This window comes from Sinohyriopsis cumingii, chromosome 2 (genome assembly GCF_028554795.1).
Source record: "Sinohyriopsis cumingii isolate HCF-2022 chromosome 2, ASM2855479v2, whole genome shotgun sequence".
Taxonomy (NCBI): Eukaryota; Metazoa; Mollusca; class Bivalvia; order Unionida; family Unionidae; genus Sinohyriopsis; species Sinohyriopsis cumingii.
In genome coordinates, this window is record NC_142962.1 from 126,030,719 (window position 1) to 126,051,466 (window position 20,748).

The following is a 20,748-nucleotide window of genomic DNA, read 5'->3' on the forward strand; positions in this document are numbered from 1 at the left end:
GTAATTGTTTGTGTATATGATTGTGTGTTTGTAAGTGCTCACGTACGTTTGTGTGGATAGTAGGTTATGATGATGTTTTTTTGCTGTTTGACGTGTGGGGAGAGTAGATTTGGGGTTTGATTAGATTGTTTTGCGTATGTGGATAGTATATTATTTGTTTAATAAAATTTTTTAGAACAGTGATGGGTAGAATAAAAAAGTGAGTGAGTGTTTCTTTTAAGTCCGCGCGTTGTTTGGTCATGATCTAGGTAAGATCAGTTTTGTTTTAGGGGATGTGTTCCTTCACGTCCGCGCTTTCACTATAAATTAAAAATCGTTCGGCAGACTAGCTACCCTTGTTGATTGATCAAGAGAATGAACACCAGAAATGTAAAGCTTCTAGAACTCCAGATGCACCTGGAATATGCCAGGCGCATACTAAATGAACTGGCCGCGGAGGCCATTGTCGAAGAGGGAAGGCTGAAAGAGGAGGAGGAAAGAAGAAAAAAAGAAGAGGAGGAAAAGGAGAGAGGAAATTTCAGAATCCCAGAGACAGAAAACTGGGATTCTGAAGCCACTTATCCCGCCTCTGCTCTCCCCAAAAAAAGAGTGAAAAGAGACTGGGGAAGAAGATGTGTGTGTGGTGCCAGGCCACGAAGGTGCCAGCATTAGATAGGTGCATCTGGAGTTAAAAACAAACAGCCCTTTTCAGGGCTACCCAAACCTTTAGAAAAGAAATAGTAATCGATTTGTCAATGTGTGTATGTAGAGTAGTGTCAATATAAACACTGACTCTTTTTTTCTGTGTGTGTGTGTGTGTGTGTGTGTGTGTTTGTAAGCGCTCATGTACGTTTGTGTGGATAGTAGATTTGGGTTTCATTTTAATGCTTTGCTTGTGTGAATAGTAGATTAGGGGTTTGTTTATTGATGCTTCACGTATGTGGATAGTAGATCATATGAAATGAGAAAAGTAGGGGATGTTTTCCTTTACGTCCGCACGTTTTAAGTGATGATCTAGGTAATATAACTTTTGGGCTTTAGGGGGATGTTTTCCATCACGTCCGCGCTTTTCGTATAACAACCCACAGTATTCGTCGTTCAAACCATTCTACAGAGAATAAAAAAGAAGATGGCTTCAAACCAACTTGATAAAATGAAAACATTGCAAGACGTCATGGACAATTTGGGTATGATGGAGCAAATGTTAGTGAGGCTAAACGAGGATCACTATTCTTATAGTCCCCATCGAGTGAAGATGGAGATCAACAATTTAAGAAAAGTAAAGGACATGATCAGTGCTCTGATGAAAGAAATAAAGGAGGAGAAGGAGGATGAAGAGGAAAGGATAAGGATGAGAGAATGGAACGAAAAAATTGAAAAAGAAGAAGAAAATGAGAAGAGGAAGAAAAAAGAGGAGGAGAAGCAGAAAGAAGAGAAAAAGGAGGAAGAAAAGAAGAGAAAAAGTGTAGGACAGAAAATAAGAAGCTGGTGGAGAAATAGAAGAAATTAGAAGAAGAAGAAACCCAAAGGCCCTTTTCAGGGCCACCCACATCTCTCGGAAAGAGATCGACGTTTAATTGCCTACCCCTTTTTTATTTAATATATGTGTGTGTGTGTGTGTGTGTGTGTGTGTGTGTGTGTGTGTGTGTTCTATCCCTCTCCCCTGTTCCCTTTCCATAGACCCCTCAGGTCGGGACCTTATTAAAATAGGGTCCCGACCCTGTTCCATTTTGTCGCTCAACAGACCCACGATTTATTCCCCATGTTAATTTCCCTTGTCGCTCAACAGACCCAAAATATATTCCCATGTTAAATTTCCCTTGACGCCAAAGTGACCCATGGGTTTTCGTAATGTTAAATTTCCCATTGACGCCAAAGTGACCCAGGGTGTTTTTTAATGCTAATTCCCCTTGACGCTAAAGTGACCCCATTTACTACTGAGAAGTACAGACTTCAGAAACAGCAGAGAAAACAGAGAGAAGCAACAAGAGCAGCAGCAGCAAACTGAACCTGAAGAGGTTTTGTCGACTGTCGTATCGACACCAAAGAGTTCTTCTTCTCTTTCCGAAGAAGCAGACCTTATCCTGTGAAAAAGCCTGTCGTCAGAGGAGGCCGCAATCTTAGATCCTAAAAGATTGCCATAGCTTCAAGTTCACACAACAAAACAAAAAAAAAAAAAACAAGCCCTTTTCAGGGCTACCCCATACTCTAGAAAAGAAATAACAATCCATTGCCTATGATAAGTTAAAAAAAGAATTAAGCATTAGAGTATTTTACTCTACTAATTCCAGTGCTATGGGTACATTCTTTGTTCTGTACTCCTCATGCACGTGTTTATTGCTTTTCCCGCTCATTCACCGCTGCTGGTTTGCCGGTCCCGCTTCGTCGCTGTCCACTGCCTGAATGTGAATGAATGATTGCCATAGCTTCAAGCTCACACACACACACAAAAAAACATCCCTTTTCAAGGCTACCCCATACTCTAGAAAAGAAATAATAATCGATTGCCTATGATAAGATAGAAAAAATTAGAAGTGCGTGTATAAGCACATGAATTATTTATCTTGGTTAAAAAGTGTGTGTGTGTGTGTGTGTGTGTGTGTATAAGTATTTTCTTTAAGTGGTGAGTGAAAATTTTTAGAATAGTGATGGGTAATATAAAAAAGTGTCACTCACTCCGAGCGTTTTTAGGTCATGATCGAGGTAATATAAGTTATGTGTCTTAGGGGATGTTTTCTTCACGTCCGTGCTTTTCATATAAATACAAAACTAGTCGGCAGTCTGGCTACCCATCGTTGACCTGTTAACAGGAAGACAATGAACACAAGAATTACAAAACTTCTACTTGAACTCAGGATGCACCTGGAATACGCCAGGCGCATACTGAATGAGCTGGCAGCGGAGGCCATTGTTGAAGAAGGCAGAATGAAAGAGGAGGAGGAACAGAGAACCCATCGTATTGAATAATATATTCCACGTCAATTTGTTCTGTAAATATTTCAGGGTGACTGGTAGGAACACACATCGATGTATGCATGATGTATGATCTCCTTGAGATTCGCTCACGTTGTATAGCAACGGTGTTATATTGGTTCATCCTCCAAACTAAAACTGTCCCGTATAATTTAAAGGTTCAATACATGGGTGTTTATCCACGATCGTTACACAAGCTGAGACTATAAATAGTTACTAGGTTTACCCATTTTAATGTAAACTAATGTAACCTAATGTTCGGGGATATGTTTAGTCTCCTTTAAATTCTGGAACGATTTCGTCATTTTAGCGTTACTTTTAGTCACATCCATTTTGGCGTTGGTCTTTTCCTTGAATATAGCTATTTATAGCATTATTACAATTATGCAAATTTATGAACACCGCCAAAATAATTTCAGGTCTAGGTAAAGCTTTATATATAAATCTAGGGGCTGTAGCAGCATATGTATGTATCTGTCCCAGTTGTAATTGGCCCTCTACCATCCTTGTCCCTAGACAGGCCCTATACAACTTCCCCATTGTTCCTTTACAGTCCAAACCAATATTAAACTTTCTCCTCTTCCGCTGTAGTCCCAACCATGTTATAATTTCCCATGTTAAATAACCCTTGTCCCTATACGTTCCCAGGGTGTTTTTCCTTATATGTTCTCATTTGCTCTACGGTATCTGTGTATGTGTTGTCAGTGGCGTCACTCGTGTTGGTGTCACCCAGTGCGGTAGCTCATGGTGTCACCCCCATGGTCCTCCTTCCGTAACAGACCATACAGAATCCTTAGTAATGTCATTTTGGTGTCACCCGGTGCAGTCCGCACCCCCCGCATCCCCCTAGCGACGCCACTGCTGTGCCTGATAGTCATGTATTTAACTATCATCGGTTATCCGCTTATGAAATCCGACTAGACCGAGCAGTGTGTGCTCTGTAAAATTTGCAATTTTTCATTTTGGTGTCACCCCTCTGAGATGGTGTCACCCAGTGCGGTCCGCACCCCCCGCACCCACCCCCCCCCAGCGACGCCACTGTGTGTTGTATATGTCTATGTCTAAATCTTTCCCGGGAGTAGCGCGTATTCAGGTCAGCCCCTTGATACGTTGTTACCAATGTTCAGTACCGTGACGTCACCTAACCTGTTCCATTCCCGTTATTCCCCATGTTCATTTCCCCTTGTCGCTATATCGTCCCATGGTGATCAGAAAAGTCCTGTCGCTATATCGTCCGGCGGGGGGGGGGGGGGGGGGGCGGGGGTATTGTATTTTCCCATTGTCGCTATATCGTCCCTTATCACTACTATGGCGTCCAAAAGCACCAAAAGCGTACCCTCTGCGCCTTTTGTTTTCAGTAACAATGGAGCGGTAATCGTTTACTATCTCGTCGGCTTGGCCCCGCCGCTCTACGAAAGCCGATTGGCCATTTTCTTTAGCCAGCGTCCCTGGTAGCTCTCACAACAGATTGCAGATCAAGGGATCAAGGTCGTCTTGCGTGGCGAGTTTCTGTTTGGGACTGTATGCTTTATTCTGCATTGCGGCAATATCATGCCCGGGAGGGGGCGGGTGCCGAAACTGCGCACTGGTCTGGTGGGTCTAGCAATGCATCAAGCGAATCATCATATTTTCTTCGGGTGATTATTCCTCCTCGAAGGAGCTCATTCATGCATGCGATAGTGTACATCCTAGCTGTATGTGAATGTTTACATATTTGTAAAAAAAAAAATGCGTAAATAATGTCATGCAAAACTGCAAATTACATTTGTCGACGCTTACACAGACCATGAAGAACCTTATGAGACTGCCACCTGCTTTGCTTTCAATCCGTTACAGTTCTTACTCAGGCGCACTCGCCCACCGCATCACTGGCAGATCCATTGTTTGGTACCAACTCCAACACTGCATTTCCAGCACGAAAAGGCCGCACACCCCTCATCGTTCTGTAGAACATGCATGTCGCAGTATACACATATATGCAATGTTTTTCGCACACCTAATTGCTCAACCGTTTCACCCAAAAATGTTTATTGTTATACAAAAGCAACCATATTTCTTCTAGAGAAAAAATTGTGTATATCTTGTTTATGCAACCCGGCCTGTGTGACCCTCTGGCTGGCCCGAATCACTTCCCTTCGGTACGTACTTTTCATAGCGCCTGAATCAATTTACGGATGAATACAAGTTTTGACGACATTTGTGCGAGAAACAAGCGTACCTCCTGCCCTCCCCCCCCCCCCCAGCACTTGGGTATGCGATTAAAGGCAATAACATCCATCTTTTAATTTAAAAGAAAGATGGGATAGGTCCGAACTGAAATACACTGTGCCGCAATATGTGTACACAACTTGTATGATTTTATAATATAGGTAAGTGCATCCTGTAGTCGAATAGAAGCAAGTTGAATTGTTAGAGTTTTTCCCCCTATCCTAAGGACTCTTCACATAGGAGGTCTTCAGCACGGTGTTCAATAAAGTAAAACTTCCTTCAATGAATTCCCTTGCTCGATTTGCATGTTATTGTGTTTCATTTTCGTTGCGCTATCGACAAGGATACAGGGTATTTCCGATTGTATCTTCGTATTTAATCGGACAGCAGCTACGCATTGTCACTGGAATTAAAATGCAGAGCAGAGGGCAAGCCAATGGTTCGGATGAGGAACAAGGCGACTCCGTCAAAAGAGCCACAAGAAGTGAAGTCAGACAAAAGGAAAAAGAAAACCGAGGTTTACATTGTACTTTATAATACACAGTACATCAGATAAAGAATGACTGTTAGTCAGAAAACTGGATTATGTCCTAGCAGGGTAATAAATAACATTTTTAAAGAAATGAAATATAACGTTATATTTTTTTAAAATATGAATTGATTTCAACTGTATAATTGGCCATGATGTCGGCTTATTCAACTTACAGTTATGTTGTAACTGTTATGTTAGAGAAAATGTTCAGAAATGTCAGTAGTGAGAGGCCATACTTGCAGGGTCTTCTGTTTCTAGTTCTGGCCACTTCGTTAGTCCTACATTGTAAGATATCAACCCTGATGTTTATGTTTTGTGGTTGAGGTTTTACTGCCTAAATAACGGCGCTTGTATTGATGCAACTAAATCATATTGAGAAGTAAAATTTTCAGAAATAACTCACTTGACAGCCCATATCAGCACTTTACTACATATTAAATTCATGTTTAGCCCAACTTTACTTAATAATAATAATAATAATAATAATAATAATAATGAGGATTAGCACCTAAGCTTTAGAAGCTCTAAGTGCTTTACAACATTTACTTACTCTGATGTCTCTTTTTCTAATAAATATAAATTCTCACACAAGCAAATGGACCAGTTTTCAGGTTCAGATGGCCAGCATTTCATTTGCCTAGAATGTGATGGGAGCTGGGAATGCCGAAATTCTATTAAGTTGAATTATGTTTCCTTAACAAAATAAATAAAAATATGTTAATAATGAAGAAAGTGTTTAGATAGCTTCATTTCATTAAAGTTTCTTATCATTATTTTAACTGATACAGATTTTCAAAGGGACAAAGAAATATACTAGATACTTATTGCACTTGTAGTGGTAACATAAAATACAAAAATGAGATAATCTTATTTGCTTTGAAAATTTTGTTACTTTACTTTTACTGTTTGCACACAGAGAACTCGGTATATTGCTCTTATTAAACTTTAGTGTTCACTCATTATCTACCAGCATTTATTATACTAATTCTGTATTTTTTTCATTTTATTATTATCTTTCTTTTGAAACTTACGCTTTGTTGGATGCATCACATCATCATACATGGCAAGATTATTGTATTGTGGGTCAAGGTCATCAATCATGGGCTTCATCAGTTGTTGAAAAGAACTGAATGGTGGATAATGCAAATTTTTTTTATGAAATCTATGATTACATCATAACACAGTTGATTGCTGATTATACAATCACTTTTAGCCATTCACATGTTAACCATTGCATGGTCATATTCAACAATATTCTAGGTTTTCCCAGATCCAGTGGGGCCAGTGATTCACGTGAAAAAAAAGTTTGAAAACATGCAACTGGTTTCATCAGAACCATACTTGGGTGCTCTAGGTTTTACTGATACAGAAAAGTCAGTGATGGAAATATCTTTTATCTTTCGGAATGCCATGCTGAATACTGAATGTCACTTGTTTAACTTATTATATTGCCTTCATATTATGTGCACTGCATTGCACTGCTGCATAAAAGCACATACCACAAATCCAACATGGGTTCAGATGTGTAATGACCCTGCATTCACTGGAACTTATTTCGCAGTGTGGAGCAAAGAAGTTTACAAATGTCAAAACCTCTGGTTCTATCATTGGATCTTAAAGCTCCAGGTTTAAATAAAACTTGGTAGAGATATCAGTGCTGTATCAGTGAAGTTAACAGTATCATACAGTAAATATCCTGGTGAAAAGCTTATCCCTGGATGTAATTACTGCAGGCCTGGAATATGGTTTAATGTATGACTGGACTCCAAAAACTGACTAAAGAAGGGCCTCTGCTAGGCTTCACATTTGTCGCCAAATGCAAAAGAATTTTGAAAGTGGCACTATTTTTTTACTGACAGTGAATGTTGCTGGCGACAAATTTTTACAAAGTAAAGTTTTTAGTTTTCATTGATGTAAGTAACTCAGGCCACTTTATAGTATCTTTGGTAAGTCAGAAGATCATGTCAGTAGATGATGAATTTGATGTTCTTCGAACATGATTGCAGCTAACTGCAAACTGTCAGTCAGTTTTGAGAAGCAGTTAAATATGATTAGTAGGAAATAAGGAGTGACCGGGGGGATGAAATCTATTGTTAAACGGGTTGGCAAAAAGATTCTGCATCATTTCCACATGTTGTTAATTTAAATTTATTGCAAATTAAGTGTCCCTTGGGACTGCTTAGTGTTTTAGGGATTATTTACTTAGATAACATGTTTTTGTGGTCTGAACTTAACTGAGTAACACGGGATGCTACTACAAGGATGCCAGTCATTGAATATAAAGGGCCCAAGTCTCTTATACAGTAGAACCTGTCTTGAAAGACTACCTCTTCTGCCAAAAAAGTATGGTCTCTCAAAACAGGTGGTCTCTTATAACAGGTCATAATATTATATAATCAGTAAATCTATGTATTGAGAATAAGGTCTCTCAAGACAGGTGGTCTCACATAACAGTGGTCTTTCAAGACAGGTTTTACTGTATCAGTGAAAAATTAAAAATTTACTTTAACAAATCTGTATCAAGCACAAAGAATAGTGGCTAATCTAGCTCTGAAAAACAAAGATCTGTATACAGCTGCATCAGAGGCAGCTACCAGTTTACTTGTTGCCCCTATTTCCACTGCAAAGGGGGGGGGGTCAGTTGCCAGAATCTGTCATCAAAACAAACTTAAGAAATTCTACAGGTATATCTACTCTGAAAATTTTTATGAGAATTTCTGTTGATGTGCCCAGTGTTGATAATGTTCCTTTCAGGAAGGCATTTAAGAAATGGCCTGGGAAAAAAATGAGGCTGATATTGATAAGTGTCAGGGACATTGTTCATAAAGACTAAGCAGTACATTGTTTTAGCAGCTATAAAGAAATATTCTTATTCATTCTTGCGTTTCATATGCTATACATTTAACTTTATGTGAATATAATGGTATTGTTATATTTATTAATAATTATTCTTGTTCTTTGAAATGTAATAAAAACATGACAAAACTGTTTTATTGTCATGCTTATACAGATTACAAATAGGGCCAATATAATATTACACATATATTTAAGTCCCTGCATCATGGCATAAAATGGCTCCTATGGCTGAAAAGTGGCTCCAGATTTTAAATTTGGCAAATTTCATGGCACAAAGAAAAATATTTCCAAGGGAGGCCTTACTAAAGCCTGAAGAAGAACCTGTAAACTACATCAATGCTGCATGTTACCAACATGACATTGCTTATAAAGCGTCAGATGATATATGTAAGTGTCAGTGCACCTACATGGATCTCATCCTTGACATGAATGCGATCTTGCTATTGTTAAACGGGACATGAAGGCCAAGATTGCATTGGGAGGTGAAGCCTCTCATGGACAAATTCTCTCATTGGAGACTAAACCTTGATATAAGAAACACTGCTATGAAACTGGGCACAATATACTACAGTTCCTGATGTTATTGGTAGGGTGACATAGCCATTAACGAGCACTGCAAAAGTTACCTTGAACATTGCAAGAACATGACTTGCCAAACAAGCATTTTGGCAGATGTATTTACCCACACAATAAAATTTCCCAGGGATAGTTTGATGTGAGGACCATCAACACATTCACCAAGTTGGTATTTTGTTTCTCTCAAATGATTGGGTACATAGACACATACAAAAAATGCACTAGCCATAATAGATGATGCCTGCACATACGAGGAACCTTTGCCATTATCATCCCAAGATGCAACAACTCTCGCAGATGTGCTCAGACGTGTCTACTCATTTGGTCTGCCAACATGACTGTGGCTTCTTGAGGTGGATCCAGGTAAAGAATTTTTTGGAACTGTTGCTGTGTTGTTGTTGAGACATAATGTGCTAATGTACCTTCAGAATTGTTGGCATACATTACAACCAAGCCATTGTGGAATGATTCAAATGTAAACATGCAGAACGATTATTTGGGCATCAGTATACACACAAATTGTTACTGAATGATGAAGCCCACACCCACTCTCTGTCATAACAAAACTGCAAATACGATTAGTTTAAAGCCAGGGATGGTCCTGGCTTTTAAAGAGCTGTTGCCAAAAAAAATCGCCAACCTCAATATTTTGTCACCAATTTTCAAAAAGTGTCTCCAGAACAAGTAGTGTACATTTTTCCAAGTGTTAATTTAGTCTATTAATGTAACAGGCAATGAAAATTACAAAAGATGGGTTAGTTAATACTTTAATTACAACAAGCATTAACAAAATGTTACAGAGTGTTACATGAAGATCCGTCGCGATTTTAGGGCTGCCCACTTGTTGAATGCAGTTTCAAAGTTTCACCGTTTGTGCACATGTATGACTGTTGTTATCTGAAAAAAAAATGCATTATCAACTTTAGTTGACATTTTAACAATAATAAAACCCTATGATCGTACATTGCAATGTAAGATAAGTTACATATAATGCGACTGTCTATTGCATGCATTCAGTAATTAAATGACACCCCCCACCCCCCATGGCTAGCTTCACAAAGCTTATAGTGAATTGCTTCATAAATCCCAAGAATGATCACTGAATGCTGTATAAATTTTCTCGACAAGCAAAATAGGATCTCCATTCCCACGAATGAAACTTACACGAGTCAACAACTGGCAATATTGGACCATATATATAAGCATAAATTTACACCCAATTTAGGGATTCTTTCACTCCTGTATTTTGAGAAATAAATAATTATTTTTAATTATGCAAAACTTGTTTTTTTTGTTTTTTTCCTATTTCTTGTTGTGGAGTTTAAGTCTCTGCAGCGGTAACACGGGATTAATGGCAAAAGGAAAAGATCAATGAGTAAAATGCACAAATATTACTTACCCCGCCTGGATTCATGTTTGGTGACACTCCTTCTTCAAAATATCACAGCCAGTTGTAAATGAATTGACGATCTTTGCCTTGATACATACATCACAGAACATCTGTTTTAACTTTTTATCATATCTCAGCCACGGACTCCCAAGTTTCCAACTGTCTAGAAATTTTCTGGAACTTTTGCCCCGTTCATCATAATGTGGTGTTGCACTTGAAGCACTACATGTAGATGATACTGGACTGCAAGGTTTATCATCGGGTTCAGTGACTGTATTGTCTGATGAATTTGCACTAAATCCAAATGCTGTTAATTTTTGTAACTTAGGATGAGATGATGAACACGCAACGTTTAACTTCCGTTTGCTCATGATAATGTTGCACTGGCGACAGATATAATTGTGATTGAGATTTTTTCCATTTGCTTTGTATTTATACACAGTAGTCGGTACTTCAAAGGTTATCAGTTGTCTATGAAGGTTCAGCAAAACTATTGTATTGGTATATGAAAAAAAGAAAAAAACAACAGAAGGATTAGCCATTCAATTAATTGTATCTGTTCTATTCGCGTCTTCAGAAGTTGGTCAGTTGTAGTTATAGTTCGGTAGCATGATTGACTGTATCACAGCATACAGTACTCGGCCCAGATGTCAGCATAAGCAGATTATGATGTAACAATGCACTGTAAAGATGGGGTTGTCAATACAAACAAGGATCGTTTGTGTAACAGATTGATTCCAATGCATTGCTTAGTCAAGTTTGTGGCTTCCTTTCGTTCTCCCTTTTAATTTATCCAGTCCAAATCCATGATTGTATGTACAAGTTAAATAACCAAAAAGTCTGTCGCCAAAAAAATTGCCAGATGGGATATTTTTGTTGCCAATAAGGAAAACAAATCATAATTTGCGACATTGGTGGAGCCCAGGACGATCCCTGTTAAAGCTGACTGAAGCCTCCAACTATAAATTGATTTCAAAGCCACCTGTGTTTAACTCACTCTGAAACAATTTGGTTCAGTTCTTATATTCCCCTAAGGCATTAGTAGCAGACAGCATCATGCTACTGATGGCACTTTGGTTTATCAATATGTTTACTATCTCAGAATGAATTGACATTTTGGGGGCAACCAACATCCTACATTTGGTTCCATTTGACAAACAGATGGTGTGTCCACTGTGTAGGGCATGTGTGAGAGGAATTACAAATCATTCCCACAAGTACACATTTACCACCAAGATTTATTGTTGCAAACATCCTGGGATGTCAAGCTATGCATGCCCGTACATGTTAGTAGTGCTTCCATCAGGGAAAAATCCATCATTTAACATCCAGTGGGGCCAAACTTACCTTGGAGCAACAATACACATACACACCTGTGTTGGTATAATTTTCCAAAGTCTTGAGAATGTTTGCAGTAGCTTTGTGAATTGCATTTTTGATGGCTGCAGTTACTTCATGGTTCAGGAATAATCACTCCAAAGCCATATATTTTTAAAACATTGTTGCCTGGTGATTTGAGACCTTCTTTGGGGTTTTGTGGCATAATCAAGATAACAGTTTCTGGAGGAAGTCGTAATAGCAGATGTATGCCTATGTTTTGCTGTTCCTCTTTGTATTGTTATTCCACATTTTTGCAAAGCTTGTTTGAATCACAGTTTGCCTCACAAGTTGATTCACAATTTGCCTCACAACCAGCTTTGGTTTATGTGGGGGAAATTGTATCACAGCCAGCTGTAACTCATCTGCAAGTCTGAATAGTGCAAATACACCTGCCATCTAGTGCCTTGCACAAATTGCTTAAGTTGATTTGCATTTGGCATGCCCATATTTAAGGGAAAGCATTGTCTACTTTTTTTTAATCAATAATCCTTTTTATAAACAGCAATTGCTTTGATCCTTGACAACATCATTGACTTTTTCCTTGATGACATTATTGGCTTTTTCAGTGATTGTGCAACTTGGCTGCAATACCACATTTAAGATATGGTGAAAAATCCAGGCCAACATGTAATGTGATCGTGATTTATAATATCCACAATGACATGTTCAGTTTGAAACATTTACTTTGACATTGATTGGTTCCAAATGCCATTGAACTTCATATATATAAAAGAGGATTGTATTCTTTAACATGAAATACTCTTCATCAGTCCTCTCAACTCAGCATGTGTTGACCCTGAAACTATGCTTCTTAAGATTATACTGCACTGGATATCATTATTATTATCATTACAAATGAATGTATTAATGTGGATATGTGTAAGTGCTGCTGGTGTTTCCCTATATTATACACCAAAAGCTCCTCTCTCATTGATTTACCCATGATGGTGATCATGACAATCTTGGCTCCCTTCCCCATATGTCATCTTTATTGTCCTCACTATCTTGAATATTTAATTGCTTTCACTGTGTGTTTCACTATCTTCAAGATAATTAACAATTAAACTCAGTCACACTGGTGAGTAAGTTAATATTGGTGTCTTAAAGTTTGCTTGTGCATAATCATTAGGGCAAACAAAAAAATATTTGTGTTTCTGGTTGGCTTACCATCCTTGTTTCTCATTGCCTACCCTAGCACTTTTTTCCCCCATGGTAGAAAACAATCACGTATTTATATATATATATATATATATATATATATATATATATATATATATATATATATATATATATATATATAATGTTTAAAAAAAAGATGATTTGCCTTCCCTAATTTTAAAACCACTGCAGTAGGAAACATATTTTTTCCTTTGGCCTTAGCTATTTTATTATAATTTTCATTGCTCAAATACAATCACAAACCTATTTAATTGTCAAGATGATATGAATACATCTTTGAAATATTATATATCTTTTTTTGGGTCTCTTTGATTCATTAATATGATGCATTCAAACAAAATAGTTATTAAATCTTTTTTGTGTCAGATGTTTGGCTTCTAATGGCATTTTATATTAGCTATTTGCAAGTGTCATTTAGTGAATCACTTATGTGTTGAAGGTGTATGTAGATCTAAGTGAGTAGTGTCATAACAGGTTTTTGTACAAGGCCACACTTACCTATTACAGCCCACCAGTTTGTGAGCCTCTGATGCAGGCTTCCATGCCGGCTTGTACAGGTTTGAGAGCTGAAGCTTCAGTGTAGATGCATGCATATCCAAAAGATCCCAGGTGGGGGAAATGTCACGAGGAATATAGAAATTGTTATGGGTTGTGAAAACAAGAATTTTTCATACTGTCTCAATGCCCCATTATGACACTACTGCTCTGTCACTAGCATCACTGTATCTTGCCACAGTAGGTTATGGACAAATATATTCACTTAGTTGTTTGCTTTTGTTTTTTTTGTTTTTTTAACCATACTTTGTCCATGTTAGCCACATATTAAAAGGGCATTCTGCATGCATACTAGGTCAGTGTTAGATCTGTTACTCAGGTTCACTGCAACACCTTTCTCTCTCTCTTTCTCTCTACTTTGTCTTTCATTCAGGTTTAATAAAAGCCATATAAAATATTGTAAGTATCTAACTGTATATCAGACCTTTCTTTTTAATTTTTGTTCATATTTACAGATTTGTACCTTGAAATGAGCATAGGAGAGAAACGAAAATTGTACAAATGCAGGAAAAATTTCAACATACTGGCGGATATTCCAACTTGGAATGAGTACTACCATAAAAACAAAGCAAATTTATTGAAAAAACTTGGTAAGTTTTTTTTGTTCTACAAGCCAGATTCATAACTTTAAAGAATAATGGTAATTGCTTCATCAGTGCTTAATAAAGTGAGACCTTCATTATATATAGTACAGCTGTATTTTGCTCACCTCTTGGAAGTAGAGGTAAGTTATTAAACTACTCCAGGCATCAGCATCTGTACAGGTAAAGTACACTGATCTTGCTATAACATGATGGTTCAGGTCCATAAAATATGTCCATGTTATGTACCAAACCGTGCTATAACCATGTTACTTTTCTGACAAAAATGATGCGTGCACTAAAAAAATGGTGTGGAGGGTAATAAAAGTGGATGCAAAAGTATGTGCTTCATAAACAGTTACCATCTTAAATCAATGCATATTAATCGAGTACTTAAAACAGTTGTTAATTCTTTAATATTTATTTTTATGTATATGAAATTTGCAACATATTGTGTAAATAGTTGTTTATATGTACTCACCTGTTGAATCTGTTTTTACCCATAATATTAATCCTGTCAAAATTGTACACAAAGAAGCATAATTTCTATAATAAAAATCTTCTGCTTTGTCCAACTGAATCCATATAATTTCTTCCTAATAAATTAAAACAAATTTACGAAACCGGTGTTTTTTTCATGCAACATTCATATTTCCATGACTTGTCCAAAGTCTGACAGACAATAAAATGCTCAGAGACTTTCTAAAAAGAAACCTATTTAGGTTTCAATGGTTCATGTGCTTCAGCTGAAGAAGGTCACTAGTAATACTCTTGGGAGGAGAATTTAACAGGTATGTTTAATCTGCTTATACCCAATTTGGGAGTAAACCATTCAATTGTATAGGCTCAGAGACAATTCATGTTCATGCTAGAATCATCAAAATAGATGATTGTATGCCTATCTTTTAGTACCTTACCTTTACCACAAAAGAATGTCACTGTGACATACATTTCAGATTTTACTGGCTTTGGTTAAGTTGTGAATTTGGTTGAGCCCTTTCCAGCCTCAGGTTATTTATAAGTTGGTGTGGTGATGCATCCTGATATGTACAACACCATGATCAAATATATGTCACCCTGACCAATATTTCTTTCTGACTTTGGTTGCATTGCATGTTGTATTTAAAATTTATTTCTCAAGCTCTGTTTTAGCTAGAATCATTCAGAACAGATTATTGCATGTTTATCTATTAACACCACTGACAGATGTCACACAAACGACAAAACCATGCTACATCGCTATTGACACCAGACCAATAAAATTCTCTTAACACCCTATCAGTTGTTTTTTTCATACCTAAATGGCCTGCCAAAGTCAACTTGTGCGCCACCCTGAGTACATGTGACCTAAATTTCTGAGGAACAACTAGTTGCAAGAACTTCCCAGCATCAGGCGTATTATATTTCCTATACATGAAACCTTTATGACATAGAAATCTAGATGACCCCCTGTTCTTACAATTCTTCACGGTACTGGATAAGACTTTCTCTGCGGTTGCACCTAAAAACACATCATGTTCCTGCTCATTCAAAAATTCTTTGCGGGAGATATCAGTAATGGCTTCCAGTACTTTTAATTTATGCACAGGCTGATTATCCTTCTTCACCTGCGATCTAGTCTGCACTACTTGGATGATGGGGAATTGAAAGTCTGAAATGTTTGGGAGTCTAGAGCCCTGAAGATTACCAATCATGAGCCCATAGATAGGGTTATCTATGCACAACGCTTTGACAGTTCTGGTCACGTAAGGCATCTTGATTCCTGTCCTTGCGACAGACACTTGGTTGATTGTTTGGTCTAGCTGCATACAGGGTGATTTAAACCAAGCAATTGGTCATCCATTTCTCGACCACACTAGTACACCCTTTGTATCGTAAAATGGTGACTTCTTGTCCATTGTGGTACCACTGGCCATCGGTATCCTTGCCTCTGGGAAAATACATGTGCTGATCAGTTGGATAGCATCACAACCAATCTCTGCATGCACCCCCAGCTCGTATACTGTATCCAAGTTCCTATGCTGGGAAACAGCATATTTTTTGCCTATTGACCATCTGCCTTCAGTGGCAACCATGACTCTCTGGATTAACCCCTTTCGCTTAGGAAAATCATGGGAAATGTGACCCCACTTCTTGCAAGTGAAACATTGCTTGTCCTTGTGAGTTCCCTTGTTATCCTTACCAAGTTTTTCATGGACCCTAAGTTTTTGGTGTTTAGCATGATTCTTGCCTTTGTCTCGTGAGATGATATTCTGAGGATCCTCATGCTTAATCGAATAAATCCACCTGTGGCCATGTGATATATATATTCATGAAGGACTTTTCCCTCTAGAACAGATATGACTCCTTGCCACAAAGTTGTCAATAGCTGGTCTTGAAGCAAGAAATCAATAAGACCCTCAGATGTCTTAATGACTCTACCACATTCCACCCATCACTGAAAATAATTGCTCGTCCTACTGACAACCTGGGTGAATGTCTCGCCTCTCTTGGGTTTGTTATACTTGAACTTCTTGCAAAATCTTTGCTCAGTTAGCTTCCATCTCTAATTTCTCCCTATCTATTTCTGTCTCCTTTAACCTCTGATCCCTTTCCCAAGCCTGTTCTTCCTGAGAATTTTCTAAGGGACTCCCCCTCATAAAAAAACTGTAAATTAAATGTGAATTGATATGTAAGAAAAGAAATTTAAATAGTACAGAGATTTACAATTTAAAGTGATTTCAAGGAATGAAATAAAATGATTCCCCTAAACATCAACACTTTTCACACAAATAACAATAAATGATATGGTTCAGTGAAAATAGGATCTGCTTTACTCAGATAGTAAAATGTTGCGTTTCACACAAACAGTGAAATATATGATATGCTTTATTAAAATAGGGTGTGTGTGTGTGATTTGGATTTTTAATGTAGCTTTAACAATTTTTCAGTCATATCGCTACAATGTCTGCAGTGTGGAAGTTCATAGTGATGTCTAGCACTGGGACATCATGCCGCAGACATGTGGCACGATGTCCTACCCAGTCACATTTATCCTGACACTGGGCCAACCAGTCCTAACACTAACCTCTTAATGCTGAGTGCCTAGTGAGGCAGCTGTTAGTACCATTTTTGTAAGTCTTTGGTATGATTCGGCCAGGATCGAACCCACAACATCCCGCATCCGAGGCAGATGCTCTAACCACTAGGCCACCAGAGCAGAATCCATATTAGCCCATGCCTAAACAACACCTACAATCTGGTGCATATATTCAGACACAGCATATCACTCTGTCACTCTCCCAGTCAATCAACCATCAATCAGTCACCCACCAGTCAATCAATGGTCAAACATTCCTCCAGTCAATCAGCCAATCAACCAGACAATCAGTCAGTTCTAGAGCTCAATCAATCACTCAATCAGCTCTACAGCTGGAGATCGTGAGTTATTAAAGTAGACTGCTCACTGACAAGACTTCTCATACTGTACCATTTTGCGATGCGGTGAGGTAATTTATACACCGACTATGTAGCCCTAGATCATCTGGGCTCTTGAGGAATATCAGTTTTCCCATCATAAGCACTTCTGTCATGGAGCATAGGATGAACTAAACTCACTGTTTTGAAATAATATGCCATATACATAATTCACCCTTGGGTGACACTACACCAAAAGAATGAAACCCAAGTGCTGTACATGTATTCTAAATAAAATGATAGATTTATACCATTCCGTGACATTGTAGACACAGAAATATGGCTTGTAAACTTTTTATTGATAATAGCGCATGTCACAATCATTCGACTTTGGGGGAGTTTAATATTAAGCAAAATGTAAGATTTATTTGTTCATAATAGAAAGTGCACACAGACAAACAGAAGTATTCATACAGCCTTTCTTCTCTTTAGGAAAAAAGAAAACAAAGCCTCTGTATGAAGTGAATGACGTGATTAACCATAAAGTTTCTATTTGGAAGGGAGACATAACAACCCTGGAAATTGATGCCATAGTTAATGCTGCCAATAGCAGTCTGCTTGGAGGAGGTGGAGGTAGTATTCTTTCGATCAAGCATGGATGCATTGTATTTATAATTGCCTTAAAGAGAATCAGTGCTTGATGGAGGTTGAGGTGACAATCTTTCCATTGGCATGGATGCATTGTATCGATAATATTTATAATTGCCATAAAGAGAGTCACTGCTTGGTGGAGGTTGAGATAGTATTTATTCCATCAGGCTTGGATGCATTGTATAGATAATATTTATAATTGCCATAAAGAGAGTCACGGCTTTGTGGAGGTAGTATTCTTTCCATGGGGCATTAATACATTGTATTTTTTTGGAGGATATTTTCTTGAAAAAAGTTAATAAGAGATATATTTCATTGACTGGTGAAAATAATTAAGGTTTTTGCCAATGAAATGAAATATATGTTATTCACTCATAGCAGCAAAAATTTTTTTAATGCTAAGATGTATTGATTAGCAAAATGTAACGGTGCCCCAACTTGATTGTTACAATAAATGTTAGTCCTATGTACCTGTGTACATGGAGAATAACCAACAACTGCACACAAGCAAATGTTATTAAGAAGAACATTTAATCTTCAGCAAATTATATACAAATTCACATTGCTAACACTTCATTCAATAAACAAGTATTACATTAATCCACCACATTATTCAAACTAAAATCAAAAGAAACATGTCAAGCTGTGTGTGTTTATACAGTTTTATTATGCACTGAGTTCTAGTACTCATGCACACCAGGAACATAACATGTCTACATGGGAAGATCTTGTAATAGTTCTCTACACAGGATGTATGCTCTCACACAGGAAGCAATGCTGGTCCACATAGGACTAAATTACACAAGCCCACACAGTTTAGATATGTGCACCCACACAGGGATATGTCCAGAGAGGACTTGAGTATGCATGCCCACAGGATAGACATCTGCATCCACACAGAGCAATTAACATGTCCACTCAGGACTGAATTATGTCTCTTGTTTGTCCAGTTCAGCATTATGTAGTACAACAGAGAGATTGTCTGGGTTTACACAGGCTACATCTGTGTATCCTCATAAGTAAGACAGCAAGCCACATATGAATAAACTATTTTAACTAGATACTAATCATTGATGATTCTGAAATTAATTAATAACATTAATATAATTGATACGTGAATCATTTCTTACAATTATGTTGTGGTTCAGCATTTGACCAACAATACTAGGATATCAACAATAAAAATAGGTGACATTTGTTATATAAATGAATGACCCCAACTTACTAGAGGTATTAGTGATGCTTACAGAATTATCTTGCAATCTATTGGAGCTACAGGTGTAAAATATTCCACATGATACATGTTCTACTGTTGCAGATGCAACAGTGCCTCTTAACATTCCAACTCTCATAATTAAGACCTTTATATTTGTTATATCAATCTATTAAAATTGAAAGAAATAAAAATACAGTAAATGTGAAGGTATACTTACAGCTCATTGTTCATCTCTACATGATTCATAACTTTGTAAATGCAGTCTGTACCTCTTCTGTCCCACAGCAAGAAAACTTACTTGTACAGTTCAACTCTTTATATGCAAAGTTCTTGCTAACGCTTGTATATACAACTCTTGTATCACAACATACTACATATTTTGCACTTTGAGTAACTTAAACGTGCAAAACTAGTTGCCAGATATTAGATATAATGCATAAATTAAGTAAGGTATACAAACAGTTGCACAAATGCTTTTGAGTTTGTGAAATCAAGTGTGTACTATTTTTTTGTAGTATATGTCAGCTTGATTCATTGTCTGACAAGTTTTCTCATAAAATTGTTTCTTTCTGGGTAAATAAATTGCACATGAATTATAAACATCATATATATGAGTTAATGTTACTCTTTTTTTTCCTTTTTAGGGATTTCAGAACTTTACTGTTACTTTCATGGTATCCATTCCTTTTTACCAAATGTAATCGATATTACTAATAGTAATAAGAAATTGTATGGTCTTACTAAAGTTATTAACAAAGTACAGAACCTTGACCTTTCCGTAAGTTCTTTTTGTGTGTGTATATGTCAAGGGAGGCAAATTAGACCATATAGTAGTTAGCTCCTTGGATATTGTTCATTTTGTAATCTTTGAAATAATAGTACAAGATATTTTAAAAAGAAAATCCACAATAACTTCAAATAATGTTTCAAATGTTAAAATAAATTCTCATGTCACTTATAAAGAAAAGAAAATTTTGAATAATATTGTGAAGATCATTTGGAGCAGTATGTTTATGATACTTAAAACGACTGTCAATAATAATATCATTGGAGTTATGTTCTTCAGCACGATCTTACACCACTTCGACTGTACAAGCAATCATATTCACAGTACTCTGGTTCTAATGTAGTGGACGGTGCAATTCATGAAGCAGCTGGTAAGAAGCTTTTGGAAGAGTGTCTCACTTTGCATGGCTGTAACACAGGTGAAGCAAAGATAACTGGAGGTAAGAAGGACCCCATTCTGAAATTTGTACATTCTTTTTTCCAGATATTG

At 37.3% G+C, this 20,748-nt stretch overlaps 1 protein-coding gene across 2 annotated transcripts in view; it reads left to right on the forward strand.

The window, feature by feature from the left end:
• Positions 1–5,404: 5,404 nt before the first annotated feature.
• Positions 5,405–20,748, forward strand: part of LOC149805769 (uncharacterized) — a 125,757-nt gene continuing 110,413 nt past the window's right edge. The window contains exons 1-4 of one of the 2 annotated variants that reach the window (XM_089950454.1): positions 5,405–5,758; positions 14,084–14,218; positions 18,098–18,238; positions 20,603–20,698. In XM_089950454.1, coding sequence (XP_089806580.1) covers positions 14,098–14,218; positions 18,098–18,238; positions 20,603–20,698 — 358 coding nt within the window. In that variant the 5' untranslated portion in view covers positions 5,405–5,758; positions 14,084–14,097. The remainder of the gene's footprint in view (positions 5,759–14,083; positions 14,219–18,097; positions 18,239–20,602; positions 20,699–20,748) is intronic. The other variant, XM_089950453.1, reaches the window with a different exon arrangement.